Here is a 15,250-nt window from a genome sequence, read left to right on the forward strand (position 1 = left end):
AACAACCTTATGATTAGAGTTATGTCACATTAGTAATTTTCAGATGACTAATGGAATGAATTCGAAGTGACCAATAAAATCAGAAGCCAAAATATTTTTTAAAAAGAGATCAAGCCTTCCATTTCCCAGGCCTACACATTAGTTTCCATTAGATAATAATTTGTAATTATTTTACATAAATTATCTTACCTATTATACCAAAGGAATACAAGGAAAGCTGTTTTCCCAAGAGATCCATGCTCTTCTGCAGAGGTGTCTTTGGAGCCTTGATAAATGGCAAACATGCAGCAGTTAACAAATTAACTGTACCACATACTACTTCACAGGTGCAAAATTCAAGACAGTCAGTGAATAAAATGCAGTTATGCCCTATGTTTCCATACGTTACTTAGAGAAAACAGACTATTCTTTCATAGAATTAAATAAAAAATTTGTTAGAAATATTCTTTGGGAGCTCTGTGATGTCTGCAACAAATCTAATAAAAAAGTCTTATTAAAAATTTAATTTAAGAAAACCAAAACAACATGCTGACTAAAAGCCACAGTACTTCTTCCAAGACCAAAGAGCTCTTGAAGAATAAAACTGATTTTCAAAACAGAGGCATTAAAGTAATGGAAGGCAAATTATATCTCAAAAGGAATTTTTTAATCATCTGTAGAAAATTCAATTTAGCCAAATAGAAAACTATGTAAATATTTAGACAGGTTCAGAATATTATTTTCACAGTTAATATCTTTAAGTCAGCTATGGATATTTTGTTGCACTGAATTCAATTACTACCTTCATGTTCAAGAGCTAAGATCTGCTTCACTAGAGGAAACAAAAATATTAAAAGCAACATAATTATGTTTAACTAAGTTCCCATGGAATAAATTCAGAGTTTTAATGAATGAAATACACACTTACCTCTTCTGCTTGCATCATTTTAAAAACCTCCCCAAATTCAGAGTTTTCTCCTGTTCCAATAACTATCCCCTAAAAAAAAAAAAAAAAAAAACACACACAAAAATAAAGCAAATTTAAATCTGAGGTTTAATTATAATGTTAGTGGTTGATCTTACAGTTTTGGCTCAAATAGTGGGCAAATGCTTTTCAGTCTGCTACAGCTGTTAACTTTGTTTATAAAACTATTCTTGTCACAAGTAGATATTTTTTCCTAAAAAACATTTTGTCCCTGTGAAACAAATTGCTATTCTGTGCACTGCTGAAGTACTTATTAATTACCAGTAACAAAACTCAAAAAGGGTAACACCTACACTAGCCACAACTGAATTTTCAAACATGTGAATGTAGCTCTAGAAGCAAATCAGCACATTCTAGAAAGAGGAGTTTCACATCATCTGCTCCCTATAAATTTGAGCTCTCCTGGGCCTAGTTTTCTTATTAAACCAGTGTCTGAAAAAGCACCAATGAGAAGCGCTCTGCAGAGTATCACACTAATGACTGAGAAGTGAACTTTAAAAATAAGAACTGACTTCAAATTGTTGAAACATGGGAAATGCTCTTTTCTATCAATAATGATTTTACCTTTGCTTTTCCACATCTGACCAATGTCCCCATGAAAGCAATATTGCTCCTAGAAGTAAGGTCTCCATTGGTTGCTGCTGGCTGAGGAGCTGTAGATTTAGAGCAAGGAGCTGTCTCGCCTGTGAGACTGGATTCATCAATGGAAAGGTCCACAGCCTTTGAAAACAAAATAGGTAAAAAGCATGAAAATATTTTATTAAGTAGTTGGAAGTGTAAACCTAAGTTTCACAATTTTGACCATTAAAAATGCATCCAGTTTATTCATATGGTAAGGAGCCATGTCAATATCGACCACATTTTAAGGATCAACAAAGCAACAAACCTAACAAAGCTCTCACTTAAAAGAGTCAAAGATGGAAGATGAAGATGCCACTTTGCTACTGTTCAGATATAGCCATGAGCTCTGAAACTTTTATCATCACTACCAAAAGGAATAGTGTTTAAATTCTACACTGTTCCAGGCATGTTAGTTCTTGATGCGATACTCTGGCTTTAGAGAATATTATCATAAAACCTGATTGACTGCTCATTAACATACAGAGAACTTAGGCCAGAAAAGATTCTCAAATATATTTTTAAGAACAAGATTGTCTCTGCAAGATTAGACTAGTGAAAAAAAAAGTTAACACATACAAATGACTTCACAAACTAAATAATGTCTAATTATCATTTCTACTGCTTTCAGGACACATCAGTGAGAATACACAGAAGAAATCTAGATCCTTCTCTGAAAAGATGATCTCCATATGATCCTCTTCTTTCAAACCCACCACCTTGTAGCAATGACCAATAGACACAAGATGAAAATAAGACGACAAGCTTTTATTTTCAAATGATCTGCAAGAGTGGTTAAGGATGGTAAAAAAAATTCATCTGGTGTAGGGCTGCAGACAGATGAGAAACTTATGATATCAGATATGAGCAAGAAAGTAGGTGCTGCTGCAACAGCAGTTTCATAACAATGCAGAGACTATACAATTGCCAAGGGAAGCGGAAAGTGTTTGCAAACAGGAAAACAAACCCACTCAACTACTAACTACACTGCAGGGGCTAAAAACATGATCCAGACAAACTTCTCAAGAGCAACACAAATTTGCCTCAGAAACTAATTCATTTAGACTTTGTCTATGAAATGTACACTGATTAATCAAGTATCAACAGTGGATAAACTGAATATATAGATCTTCATACCCAGAAATTACTTTAACATGAGATAGCCCAGATACTGGGCACACTGAGAATGCCCAATCTGACAGAAAAGTAACGTAACATTCAAGCAAAACCATCAAAATAAGCAAGATGATATATATACCCATTACACTTCATTTTTAGAGAATATACAAATACTGCTACAGTGCCATTGCTTCAACTCAAACACTTCCAGCAATGCTAATATCACAAGTTAAGTATTGAGTAAACTGGGAGATATAATGACACACATTGATGAAAAAGTGTCAAAGAGAAGATTACACCAGTATAATTTCACATTTTTTTTTCATATTCCATTATCAATGAACACTGGAACTATATGGTAAAATTAATGCAAATAAATACTGAAAACCAGTTACCTGCAACCAGTTGCTAAAATATCTTAGCATTCAGACTGAAAACAATGTTTTTGCAATATGGTTAACATTGAGAGGGGAAAAAAAATAAAATTTTCAATAATACATTACTACATAAAATTCAAAAATTCTTTCCTCTGATGTCCTACTGTAAGAAACTACATACATTGGTTAAGAATGCGTGATCACATTTGGAAAGTAATTACTTCAAATTTTCTACCAAGATAGTTGTGAACTCCCAACAAGAACACTTACTGCACTTCAGCATTCAGTAGCTATCTTCCCTTCCCCTCTATCCCACAAGAAGGAAAGTTATGAGGTATTAAATCCGTTTTAGGTACATACCTCAAATAATCGTAGATCAGCTGGGACTCTGTCTCCAACTGACAGGCAGACTGTATCACCTGGCACTAAATCTCTTGCGAGGGTATGTTCCACCCGACCTTCTCGTACACTGCAGGTAAAAACATGGAGAGCAGCAAGAATGTCTTCTCTGGCATTTTGTCTGAGAAAAGCATTCACACCCTTGACTACACATTGCAGCGTTACAGGTTTCAGCAAAATATTTCTAATTTGCTGGGTTTTTCTTGGAGGTTACATCTCAGTAACATCTTTGAAGGGTTCAGAGAGGCAACAACATGGTGTAGTTTTTTAGGTTCATAAAACAATCTTTAAAATGAGAAAAAGTGAAGTGTGCTCTACATCAGCATATAAACTTGATGCAAAGGAAATACGTTCAGTAAAATCTTTTCCATTTACTTATTTCAGATTAAACTTCATATGATTTAACTTAGGACTGAAAGGACAAAACTACATACCAATGGCATTCTGGAGGCACAAGTTTACTAAGTTCTTCAAGAGATTTTTCTGATCTGTACTCCTGCAGAGACATTTTTTTAAAAATAAAGCAGATAATATTTTTAAAACAGGGAAAAGTTTCACATATAAGACAGAGCCACTGAAATTTATTTTATCAGTGAAGTTGCATTAAGTAATATTCCAAACAACCAGATAAGAGATGACATTCAACAGTTCTGCATTAGATACTTTAAAAAGCAAATAGTCCAAACGCTGAAAAATTTCCAGATTTGCCCACATGCATTTCTTCTGAAAGAATAGCAGAGGTCCTTTGCACTTCCTTCATTATCTTCAGTTATTTGTAATACTTGCAGTAACACTTCTAAACTCAGGGATTAGACACCTTACTGAATTCTATAGTTTAACAAGTTAGTACCAAAAGTACTGTGCTCTTAGCTCCCGGAAAACTAAGGTAACACAACTCATATGTAACTCAATAAGCATAGAACAGAATTCACGTAATTAAAGATATAAAGCACAAGCACAAAGCAATTTTGATTCAGGCACACCCTGACTAAAGCTGTGTAATTACAGAACAAAAACAACTATTTTAAGTCTTGGGAAACTACTTAGATGACTTTTTTCCCCATTTCTGCACAAAATTGAAGCAAGAGCTACATTTTCAAAATCTTTTATATGGAGTTAAATAGTTAAGTATTTCCAACTGTTTATTCCAAGGGCTTCTTTGCAAGTACTCTTATGGCTGAGTATAATACTGATACAGGTGCATAAATGTCAGTGTGGTTAAAGCAGGACAAATCATGCACTTTAGAAAAGGCAAAGGACTTCAGTGAAAGCACATTACTCAATCATTCACAGCACAATGCATCAAGAGAACTAGTTCAGTCTTATTAATAAAAGAGTTCACATAAAAGCAATACTCTTATTTGGACAACCCAACAGCTGTCTTACCTGAACGAAGGCAACTGTAACAACAATGAGTATTGCCTGCAAGAAAACAAAACCAGGTGAGATAAAAGAATTCCAAATTACCAAGAAAGTAAGCAATCATATTTGGTTTTGCTCATATTAACAAGATGATTTGGAAACAAACTTTCTCATGCTCAAAATCACTTGGTATCCCTGGGGTCTGTTCCAAAAGCAAAGCCATTATCTATTTACACCTGCTTCAGTGATGTCCAAGGATGCAATAACCTGCTTTTACTAAAAATAAGATTAATAACTAGATAGCAAACTTGAAAAACTTCTTTGCTTCCTGTTTCTAAATGGGGAGCAAGAGACAGCAGCAGAAAAATACATGACACAAATAGAAAAACTGACTGGTGTTCTCTGTGAACAAAACAAAGGTATGTTAACTGCTACAGGGCATCACAGATGTGGTTTTATTCAAACAACCAGATAACAGAAAGACTAAGAATCAGCTGAAGACTAGATATAAGGCAGCTGAAAAACTGGTCTGGAGTCATAAAATATCCTAGCAAGAAGAACAAGAGGAAGATGAGCAACTCAAACTGCCTCAGACACCCAAGGAGAGAGACAGGACACCAGGCACACCCCAAACAGCCAAGATGCCAGAGATCCAAAACAAAAAAGCTAAAAAAAAATTGCTCATTAGGAGGAATCTAAGATAAGTACACTAAGGCCTCAATATCAAGCCTTCATAGTCCTCTCATATCAAATACTATTCTGGTCACAAGGCTTTAACATAAACATCACGGGCCTTCTAAGTATATGATGTGAAAGCACACGAATTAATTAAAGCTATAACAGGAAATAATGATCAATTTGTTGTAAAGTATGTCTCATCTTCTCCTTCAACACACTCATGAATTGAGTTTTCTTACATTAACTGAGTTGTTACTGAAACCAAGTTGTTACATTTATTTCTTACAGAAACATAACACAACATCCATTAATGAAGCCTTTAAAAGTACACGCAGCAACTACTAAAAATATCCAAGATATTACCAAGATTTTGCAAGCGAAAAACTCCCTTGAACTCAACTAAATCCACATAAATCCAGTAAATCTGCCTTATTTGTGATACTAACATTAGCTTCACCAACTGAATATTAGGAAGTAACTACATAAATATTCCATCTTTCCATGGAATATTTCAATCACAGCTACACATGTTTCTTTTGGAGATAATATTACATTCTACAGATCATGCTACCTGACACAGCTTTGCATTTCTAGCCTCATATCGATGGAAAGAAGTATGTAATTATTTTATTTTTCTTTTAATCTTCATCAGTTCCCAGTCCAGAGCAGAAAGTTTTACAATACCTTTGTACCAGCAGAGCTAAAAGGATGGCAAAAGCAGCTCAAGCCAGCATTGCCACCAAAAGTAATATATGTCACTGATCTTTAGCAGCAAATTAGTTTTGTTGATAAGGCTCTGAACACAAATACATAGTCATAGAAAAGTTGCACTGTCATCTGAAAATGAAGTAAAGCAAGCATTCACGCAGTGATAAAGTGGGCATTAACAATAACAAGACTAAATGGTAGAGGATAGAGAGAAGTTAGACAAACTCCACAACTGATAAACTTTAACTCAATCACACCTTTTTCCTCCATATTTTAAGACACATCTACAATGTTCACAAAGAAAGACTCCTTCTCAGGCTGTAGCACAGAATACAGAAATTACTGCTCCCTTACACTAACTGCCTTGTTCTTTTCTCATTGCCTTGCTCAAGAGAGTTAAGAAATAGACTTAAGGGCATTAACCAAGGGAAAAAAACATGAAATAATTCAACTTTCAGCCACAATAATTAAATGAATTTCATAATAAAATAATTTACCTAAATCCAATTTAGGAACACAATAGACTATTCCAAACTAACACTATACTCAAATTCAAAATTGCAAGTTTTTCTTTAAGAAGCCACATAGTTTATCTTCCAAAGACAACTATTCTTTATAAAGAAACAGAGGGGTAAAGAGCAAACCTCCAGTTACCTTGAGTTACACATGGAAGCAAAACTCAACACAAGAAGTGCGGAGGTAAGACAAGGGCAAAATAAAACAGCCAGAACTTCCCTCTAGTCATACAGAAATCAAGATTTTCAGTTACCACCTATCACCCCAAAAAGGTCAAAGGGATTACAATTTTCTTCTCTGTGTCAATTGTAATGACAAATGTTTATGAGTATTATATTTGGCTCACTAGTTTAGCACCCTATTTAACTGCAAGCTTCTACAAAAAAATTACTATTTCAGCTTCTATCTTTCTTCTGTAATTTCTAGAGAGCTCAGGTTACACTTCTTTTTCATGTTTTAAAAGATTACATCTTTCAAGCAAATTCACAGGAGGCTTATGTTGGTTTAAATTTGAAATTAAGGCATAATTTAAGATTAAAATTACATAGAAAATGCCAAAAATTGCTCCTCTGAACAAACGCCTAAAGATAGGTCTTTTAACCAACAGAAGAGTAAAGATACAAGAAGGAGTCAGAAAATTATTCAAAGATGTATTTTAATATGTATTGCTGCTATCACTCAAGGAAAAGAAAAAAACCAAAATCCACTCACAAATTAAACAGATTTAATGACAGCACGCAAATCAAACTCATTAATTGTAGTCAAGTGATCCCACCCCACATGGTCACTCATGTGATGTTGAACACACATGTGGTCACACAATCTGAAGTACTCCCAAGGAAGACAGAATCTTAGTTCCTTACCACAGTGATACTGACAGCATCATCAAACTGATGCATTACAACACTGATGACTGCAGATGCCAGGAGAAGCATAATAAGGGGGTTTTTAAACTGCAATGAAACAGAACAGTAATTCAGCCACACTCTTGACAGAAAGGCCATTTTATCTACCCCTCAAAGCACATCAGATCTATTTTTGAAGCATAATATTCTATTATTAAAATATTTATAACCTACCAGTGCAAAGAAAATCTAACTCTGTGCAGTTCAGATGTTTACTTGAGGAGTTTTCTTTTAAATATCAAAGACCTTGAATAGACTGTATTCAATATGCAACAGGAAAAGAATGTTTCTTCCATTTCTTGATTCACATTTTAAATACAAAAAGAATAATCTCCTATAATTGCTTATACTGTATTTAAACACACAAAAAGAAGCCTGAAATACATTCAAAACGTCTTTAGGTAAAAGACTGACCCTGTTCCCAGCAACTGATCACTATTAAGGCAGCAATATATTTCTTAACTTTCAATTCATGATTTCTTGTTTTACAAGACACCAATTTTCCTTTTAGATCACATGATTTCCTCAGATTTTTAAGGTTAAAATAATAAAGGACCTTGCTTCTATGACAGCTGGTTGCGAACATGATGATTTTTTTGAGAAACACTATAAAAAAGAACATTCCAACAATTCAAGTGAAGAACATTCTAAAAGCACATCTGATAAGCACACTCAAAGCAAATATGCATCTTAATAAATCCCATCTAAAACAGACTTGGATAATATGTCTTAGACATGTTCTGATGCATCAGACTAATTGACCCTATACATGAGAAAATAAAGCATTAATGCCAGAGTACAGCTAGTATGGGATGATGTTCCCACTGCTATCATCAACAGAGCACTGAATATCTTTTTAGTCAGTCCCAAGTAACACAGGATCTCTAGTCAACCATTTATTACTTCAAGGTTGCACTGAAATGTTGATCAAAATATTTAACATTGTAAATTCATTAGAAAAATCTTCTGTGTAAATATCTTGTGTAGCTAGGGGGTGGGAGGAGTAGGTAGGAGAAAGCAGTGGCACTTTCAGAGAGATCTATATCTATATCTATATCTATATCTATATCTATATCTATATCTATATCTATATCTATATCTATATCTATATCTATATCTATATCTATATCTATATCTATATCTATATCTATATCTATCTATATCTATATATATATATGTATCAGGTGTGTTTATATGTCTCTGAGATCTATCACACTGAAAAAAAATTCACACTTGACTCTTGCCAGTTCTGCTTAACACCAGAATCCAGACTGGTCCCACCTGCGCCCTCAGTTCAAAGGCAGCAGTTTTGCTTTTCAAAATTCTCATTGTCTATCAAGTTATTAATATTGCATATTCCATTTAAATATTTACCAACAGTCAAATGTATTGTTCTACGACCTTAGTAAAACTCAGGACCAAGTCTGACTACAAGGAAGTTCTGCTTTTCTAACCCTCAGGCTGATTATGAATGGCACCCTTTGTCTAGGTATGAACACACATTCAAGAACAAATCACTCAACTGAAACATTAGTATATACCTAAATAAAAGCTTTTTCAACAGGTAAATTAGATATAAATTACAGAAGTTGCAATTTCCCATTCTGCTAGACTTTTCCCACTTCTATAAAAATGTGTTCATGTACACAAAAGCTAAGTAAACCAAAATAACAAGCAAAACTACTGAAAGATATTAAAACTAAAAAGGAGAAAGGCCAAAAACATTCACCTGGGATATATATTTTTTCCACAGTGGTTCATCTTCACTAATATCAAATTCATTCCATCCATGGAATGCCCGTCTATGACAAACTTCACAGTTTTTTAAGCCATTCTGAAGATTAGCCTATTAAAATATGCAAAGAATAAAGCAGCCAGCAATTACACTGAAAAGCTAGACTTCAAAATAAATTCCAACACCAAAATATACAGCCTTAGATTATAAACATTGGGGCAACATTCAAAAGACAAGCCTGGTACTAAATGTTTGTATGACAATAAAAGCTAAGAGACTACTATTTTAATATTCTGTTTGGCAGTATTTAAGAGATTCAACCAAAAAGTCACGTAAGAACTACAGAAGTAGATGTTGCTTCACATCTCTAAATGACTGCTGATCTTCCCTGTAGAAAACTCTACAACAAACCAAACTGTGGGCATACTTCAGACTCCTGAGAATGATGTCAGGAGTTCAGTTGCTCAGCCAAATGACTGCAATAACTTCAAAGTCTTGAGTTGACAGTGACCACCATTTATCATGGTGTACTCCTCAGGCAGTCAAGCATACAGAAAATGAAAAAAGACCATCTATCACGAAAATTAACCCAGATTCAACGGTTCATAAATCTGTCAATGGGCAGCTTACTCAGTCCTGTTTCTCTGCTTAAAATGAAGGCTACCAAAATAAATTAAGGACATTAAGGATTCCTTAGAGAAATGGAAGCAATAAAAAACAAAAAAAACAAAAAAAACAAAAAAAAAAAAAAAAAAAAAAAAAAAAAAAAAAAAAAAACAACAGGACAGAATTTTATAACAAGACTGACTCCAGGATTTTTATTAACAAATAGCCATTTTCAAAGCATACAGAAATCCAAACATTTTCAAGCTGAATCTCATTCCCCCTCCAAATACTCATTTTTTTTTGAAAATATTAAGAGATCAGAGCATTTCAAGTAACAATTTAAAAATCAACTTGCTTTTAGAAGCAGACAATAGCTAATATCAAAATGCATGATAATCCATCAACTTTCAGTTACAAGATCTGTCCTTAAGAAATATCAAACGTACTGTTTGGTAACAAAAGCACATTCTTAAGAGATGTAAAAATTACTTACTTGCAGGATACTTGCTACTTCATCAACTGGTAATTCACTTGCTTTTTTTGAAGACAGTACAGGAATCATTGTCTCATTGTCACCATCAGGAATTTTTTGAAGACGTGCAACCTAGAAACAAAACCAAAGTCTGAAGGGAAGGAGAGCATCAACGTTTCATTTCAAATGATGTACACCAGAGCCATTCAGTATAAATGCCATTAAATGATAGTTTTTTATAAACATTCCACTTTAAAAAAAAAATCTACAATTCAGCATATTTTCATGCAGTTACCACCTGCAATAATAAGAGAAAACACTGGACATGCAACTGAGAAGACTTAATTTTTATAACAATGTGTTCAGTGATGACAAAGATTCTAACAGTTAAATATCTTAATAACCCTTTAGCTCATTATCATCAATATCTGGTCAGAAAGCTATCACTCCAGATAAATTTCACTCCCTGCTACTTTCTATCCATTAATGAAGTAGAAGGAGGCTCTTCAAACAGGTCTATTTACATCTTCTTGTACACAAAGGAGAAACACCATTAAGAAACCCTCAAAGTGCACAGATGTAAGTGAAATCATAAAACTTGACTACAGTACAAAAGCTTCAAGTCAATGCTATAAAAAGTTACGTTTTCCTGTAATTTTAGGAAGTTAAAATTTTTTGAACTGCAGAACAGTGCAATAGCAACATCGATTGCATAGCTCAGCACTGCTTTGATATTTAATGAAACCTCAGAGTTTCTGATTCTTGCTTATTAGATGAGAAGCTGGAGTGATACTCTTTCTTCCTGCTCTCTATCTTACTGCACCCACAATTAGTTACCAGTCCATCATGCCACACACACATCCCCCTCCAATAGCTGGAAGACATCCAACATGCAAACATGCAGACCACAGAAATGGCTTTTGCATTATACTTTCACAGAATTTCAATAGGTGGGGTTATGCTTTAGAAAATAATTACTGTATGTATTATATAAATCTCTTCTAGGGATGCTCAGACTTAAAATACTTCAAGATTAAAAGATTCCAGCACTTTATGCCCTAAAAGAGGTATGACAATCTTCATTTTCTATACCGCACACTGTTGGCCATGCACTCGAATATGATGGCTAATTTCCTCTGTAGCTACCAGACACCAGTTTAGGGCTGAAAACCATTAGGCCTAATGCTCTTCCAAAACAAACCCACAAACATATGACTTTGACCACAATGACTCTACACCCTCAATAAAAATGCTGAGCAACGAAGCTTTCTCAGTAAGAGCAGGCAGAAATGAACTGACAGCCATTAAAAATTTTAATGCTGAGAAAAACCTTTTTCCCTACACCAAATGACATCACTGCTAAACACAAATAACAACCCCAGAAAAGGATACATAACTGACCATTTCCCTAATATTATCAATTAGGACTTTGGGAAGTTTAATAACATGATTTTAAAGGATATTTTAAGAATTCAAATATCCTTAAACAGAAATGTTAAGGTACTCTCAGAGATTAGGGGTTTTTTCCAAATAAATCTCCATTAATGCAGAACTACTGTGCTACAACAAAGCTTATTTTGACAAGCTTTCTGTGACACTCAAAAAGCCATTCATTTTGAATGTGTTTCATTCATATTATCTCCCACTTTTATGAAGAACACTGTATTGTATGCAGTGAAAAAACCTACAAAGAAAATCTGGTATAGCATCAGAAAGATAAAGGCTCAGAAGGTCTTTTTATAGCCAGCTCCTTTCAACAGAGTGAAATTACATATTGTATGACAATTCTGGATGGATCCTCATCTAACTTCTAAAAACCCTCTATAATCTTTGTAGATTAAACTACACTTGTAGTTCAGAAAAGAACAATTTCAAATATCTAACTTTGCTACAAATTAAATTCAATTGCTCAGGCAATGAGAAACCAATCACTGTTCCCTTCACAAAATATGAAGTGGGTAACACCAACAGATTTAGGTCCAAAAAACAGTCGTGCTTACTATCTGCTGGACCACAATAACTGTATTCAAGCCAATGATTTTACTTTTACTATCCATTAGTTCCAGAATACAAGAGAAAAATTACTTAGTGAATACTGTTGGCAAGTGCTCTCTGAAGTCTTTTGCGTTGCTGCCCAGAGCTGCACAACAGAGATCTGGGCTTCTGCAACACCTTTTAAGGTCTCCAACAGAAGCTATTCCCAAAACCACAGCATTCTGTACTAAAGGAGACAACCCACATACAGCAAGATGCCTTCCCATCCTATGCTGCAATTAATTTTCAGGCATTCATCAGCTGATACCTTAAAATAGTTCAGTACTTCATTGCAGGCCAAGTTTTTACATGGAAAAAGAAAATGTGGGCTAAGAAATTATACTGGCCTATGGCAGCTATCAGATAGGCAGCACGTCCATGACCACTGAAGCTTCTGGAGCTATGACTACAGCTTCCCATCCCCCACTTGCAGCTAACTGTACTAAGGAACAAAGCAGCAGGATGCTAACTAACAAAAATAAATAGCTGCCTCAGGAAGGGCTTTTCTTGGACCATTTCCAATGTACACACTACCATTTCTAGGCCAAGAAATATGCATCAATCACATAACTATGGAACTGTGACCAAAGTATGTTTATGAAAATGAATACAAATTCATCTGGAAGGCTTACACTACCAGAAATTCAGAGTTCCCTTTTGTTTTCTCTGAAGAAAAATCTAGTTAATTAGTTAACAGTAAGCTATTACTGTTTCTTCTTCCTCAGATGCTACAAGAGCCTGCCAACCCTCTTTCCACCATGACCAATACCAAGTACCAAAAACTTACCTCTACCATTGTTTTTCTCAGCTTAGCAGGATGAGTCCATTTTAATCAGCAGGGCTCACTGACATCAAGATACTTTTACAATTATTTTTAAGGGGAAATTTTAGCTCTTCTTGCTCAGAGTACGTAAATGGTGGGACCTACATTCACCGGGAGCTGTCTAAAAACTAAGAACACTCTCATAGAAAAATCTATTTTTAAATAAACTGGTGACCAAAACACTTTGGCTAATTAGCTAATATAAAGCCCTGTAAATGTTGCATAAAGTTACTCAACTGACCTAAAAGGGCAAAACACAAAGGAAGTAGAAAAACAAAACTATAGAGAACAGTAAAAGTGAAAAAAAAACAATCCGATGTTCACAAAACAATGACAATTAAGTTGAGGTACCGAGAGAAATTCTGATTCTTTCTTTGAGATTCTTTCTTCTGAACCTTTGGGTCCACCTGAACAGCTCATTAAGTCCGCCTGAATCTATCCCATCAGTCACGGTAAAATTGAACCCCTTTCAAGCCAACTCAAGTACTACAAAGACCTTTCAACTTGTTTGTAATGATTCACCTGTAAGACTATTGCTGTATGAGCAGTTAGTGACCCACATTCAGGTACATGACTAGCACAGATACCATGTGATCATTACTGAGTCATGCCGTGCCTAATCAATAGCACAATTAATGAACGTCCACATAATCGATGTGTAACTAATCAATGTGCACTTCATTTTATGCACAGTATGCTGTCTTTTCCACTTGAAATATTACAAGCACCTTGCAAAGGAACTGCAGTTTTATTAATAAGGATATGAGACCATGTTGTCCAAGAGACAACAAAGCCCACATTGCAGACTCGACTGCTATCAGTGATGGATGAATCTGTACCGTGAGCAAAACCACGTGACAGTATTAATAAACAACAAGCAAACAAGATCTACAGTGTGCCATGCCCTGACCAGAAATCCATCCCAAGCCATATCATCTCAGGATTACAAGAATCAGAAAGGACATATGATGTTATAACTTGCTATCACCTTTTCTGAGTTATTATTCGTGATCTGCCTTTCAAGTGTTCATGCCTTTCATATTGGGACCCCAAAAGAATCAGCACCTCATCACCCACCGTAAGAATTAGCTTTCATTTTTTATCTATCTTTCCCTCACTGAAAAAACAGCAGTGTTCAACAACAGAATAAAAAGGTGTTTCACTGAACACAGAACAGATTGCAACTTACAAGCTTCCCATTTCCTGAATTTTCTGTATGATCAAACTATATTTGATGTACACTAAAAGGTTTAAAAACCTCATCTGTGCACACAGTAACATAATAAAATACCAAATGCTCACCTTTTTCTGCACTGTCTAGAATCCTGAAAGCACACAGGGCTAGAGATCAACTAGATGTCAATAGGCACAGAGGTTTGAGTCTCCATATGTCTGCACATGGACTTTGGAAACAATTCCTGCTAGGCAGACTCTCGGTGGGGAAAGGAATATTTAAGGAAAAGACTCTACCCAGAATGGAAGTAATCCTGTTTTCTGACAGTTCCATCAGATACAAAGATTCAGTTCAAAATCTTCTACTCGTTAGGACATGGTGGCTAGAGGTTTTGGAGAGCCAGATCTTTACCTATCTTATTGTCCACCTTCAAGCTCTCCATTTCAACAGATCATTGCTCAGCATCATGGTTGTGATTCCACAGAGTCTCTAGCTAACAATCACCTAAAAAAATATCTATTTCACTAGATGTTTATGCCATCTTACCCTCCCCTGTTTGTCTAGAAGGCAAGGTGCTCCTGGAACTTCAATACAGGTCCCAGCCACAGAACAATGGCCAAGTGACAACAAGACACAGCAAAAAGCCAAGCCAACATACAAAAAAAAAGGTATTAGGCACACTTAATAGTTACAGTAAGCCCTAGACCAACTGCACAGCCAGAAGCAAACCCTGGATTCATGGGAGGATTCCAAAAGTGGA

General features: G+C 35.1%; 1 protein-coding gene across 7 annotated transcripts in view; it reads right to left on the reverse strand.

The window, feature by feature from the left end:
* Positions 1 to 15,250, reverse strand: part of ATP2C1 (ATPase secretory pathway Ca2+ transporting 1) — a 68,361-nt gene that overhangs the window by 25,950 nt on the left and 27,161 nt on the right. For all 7 annotated transcript variants that reach the window (XM_064671659.1, XM_064671665.1, XM_064671699.1 and 4 more), the window contains 9 exons: positions 10,481 to 10,591; positions 9,376 to 9,492; positions 7,605 to 7,694; positions 4,864 to 4,899; positions 3,912 to 3,973; positions 3,439 to 3,547; positions 1,529 to 1,684; positions 908 to 976; positions 190 to 265 (listed from right to left, as the gene is read on the reverse strand). In XM_064671659.1, coding sequence (XP_064527729.1) covers positions 190 to 265; positions 908 to 976; positions 1,529 to 1,684; positions 3,439 to 3,547; positions 3,912 to 3,973; positions 4,864 to 4,899; positions 7,605 to 7,694; positions 9,376 to 9,492; positions 10,481 to 10,591 — 826 coding nt within the window. The remainder of the gene's footprint in view (positions 1 to 189; positions 266 to 907; positions 977 to 1,528; positions 1,685 to 3,438; positions 3,548 to 3,911; positions 3,974 to 4,863; positions 4,900 to 7,604; positions 7,695 to 9,375; positions 9,493 to 10,480; positions 10,592 to 15,250) is intronic.

This window comes from Pseudopipra pipra, chromosome 1 (genome assembly GCF_036250125.1).
Source record: "Pseudopipra pipra isolate bDixPip1 chromosome 1, bDixPip1.hap1, whole genome shotgun sequence".
NCBI lineage: Eukaryota > Metazoa > Chordata > Aves > Passeriformes > Pipridae > Pseudopipra > Pseudopipra pipra.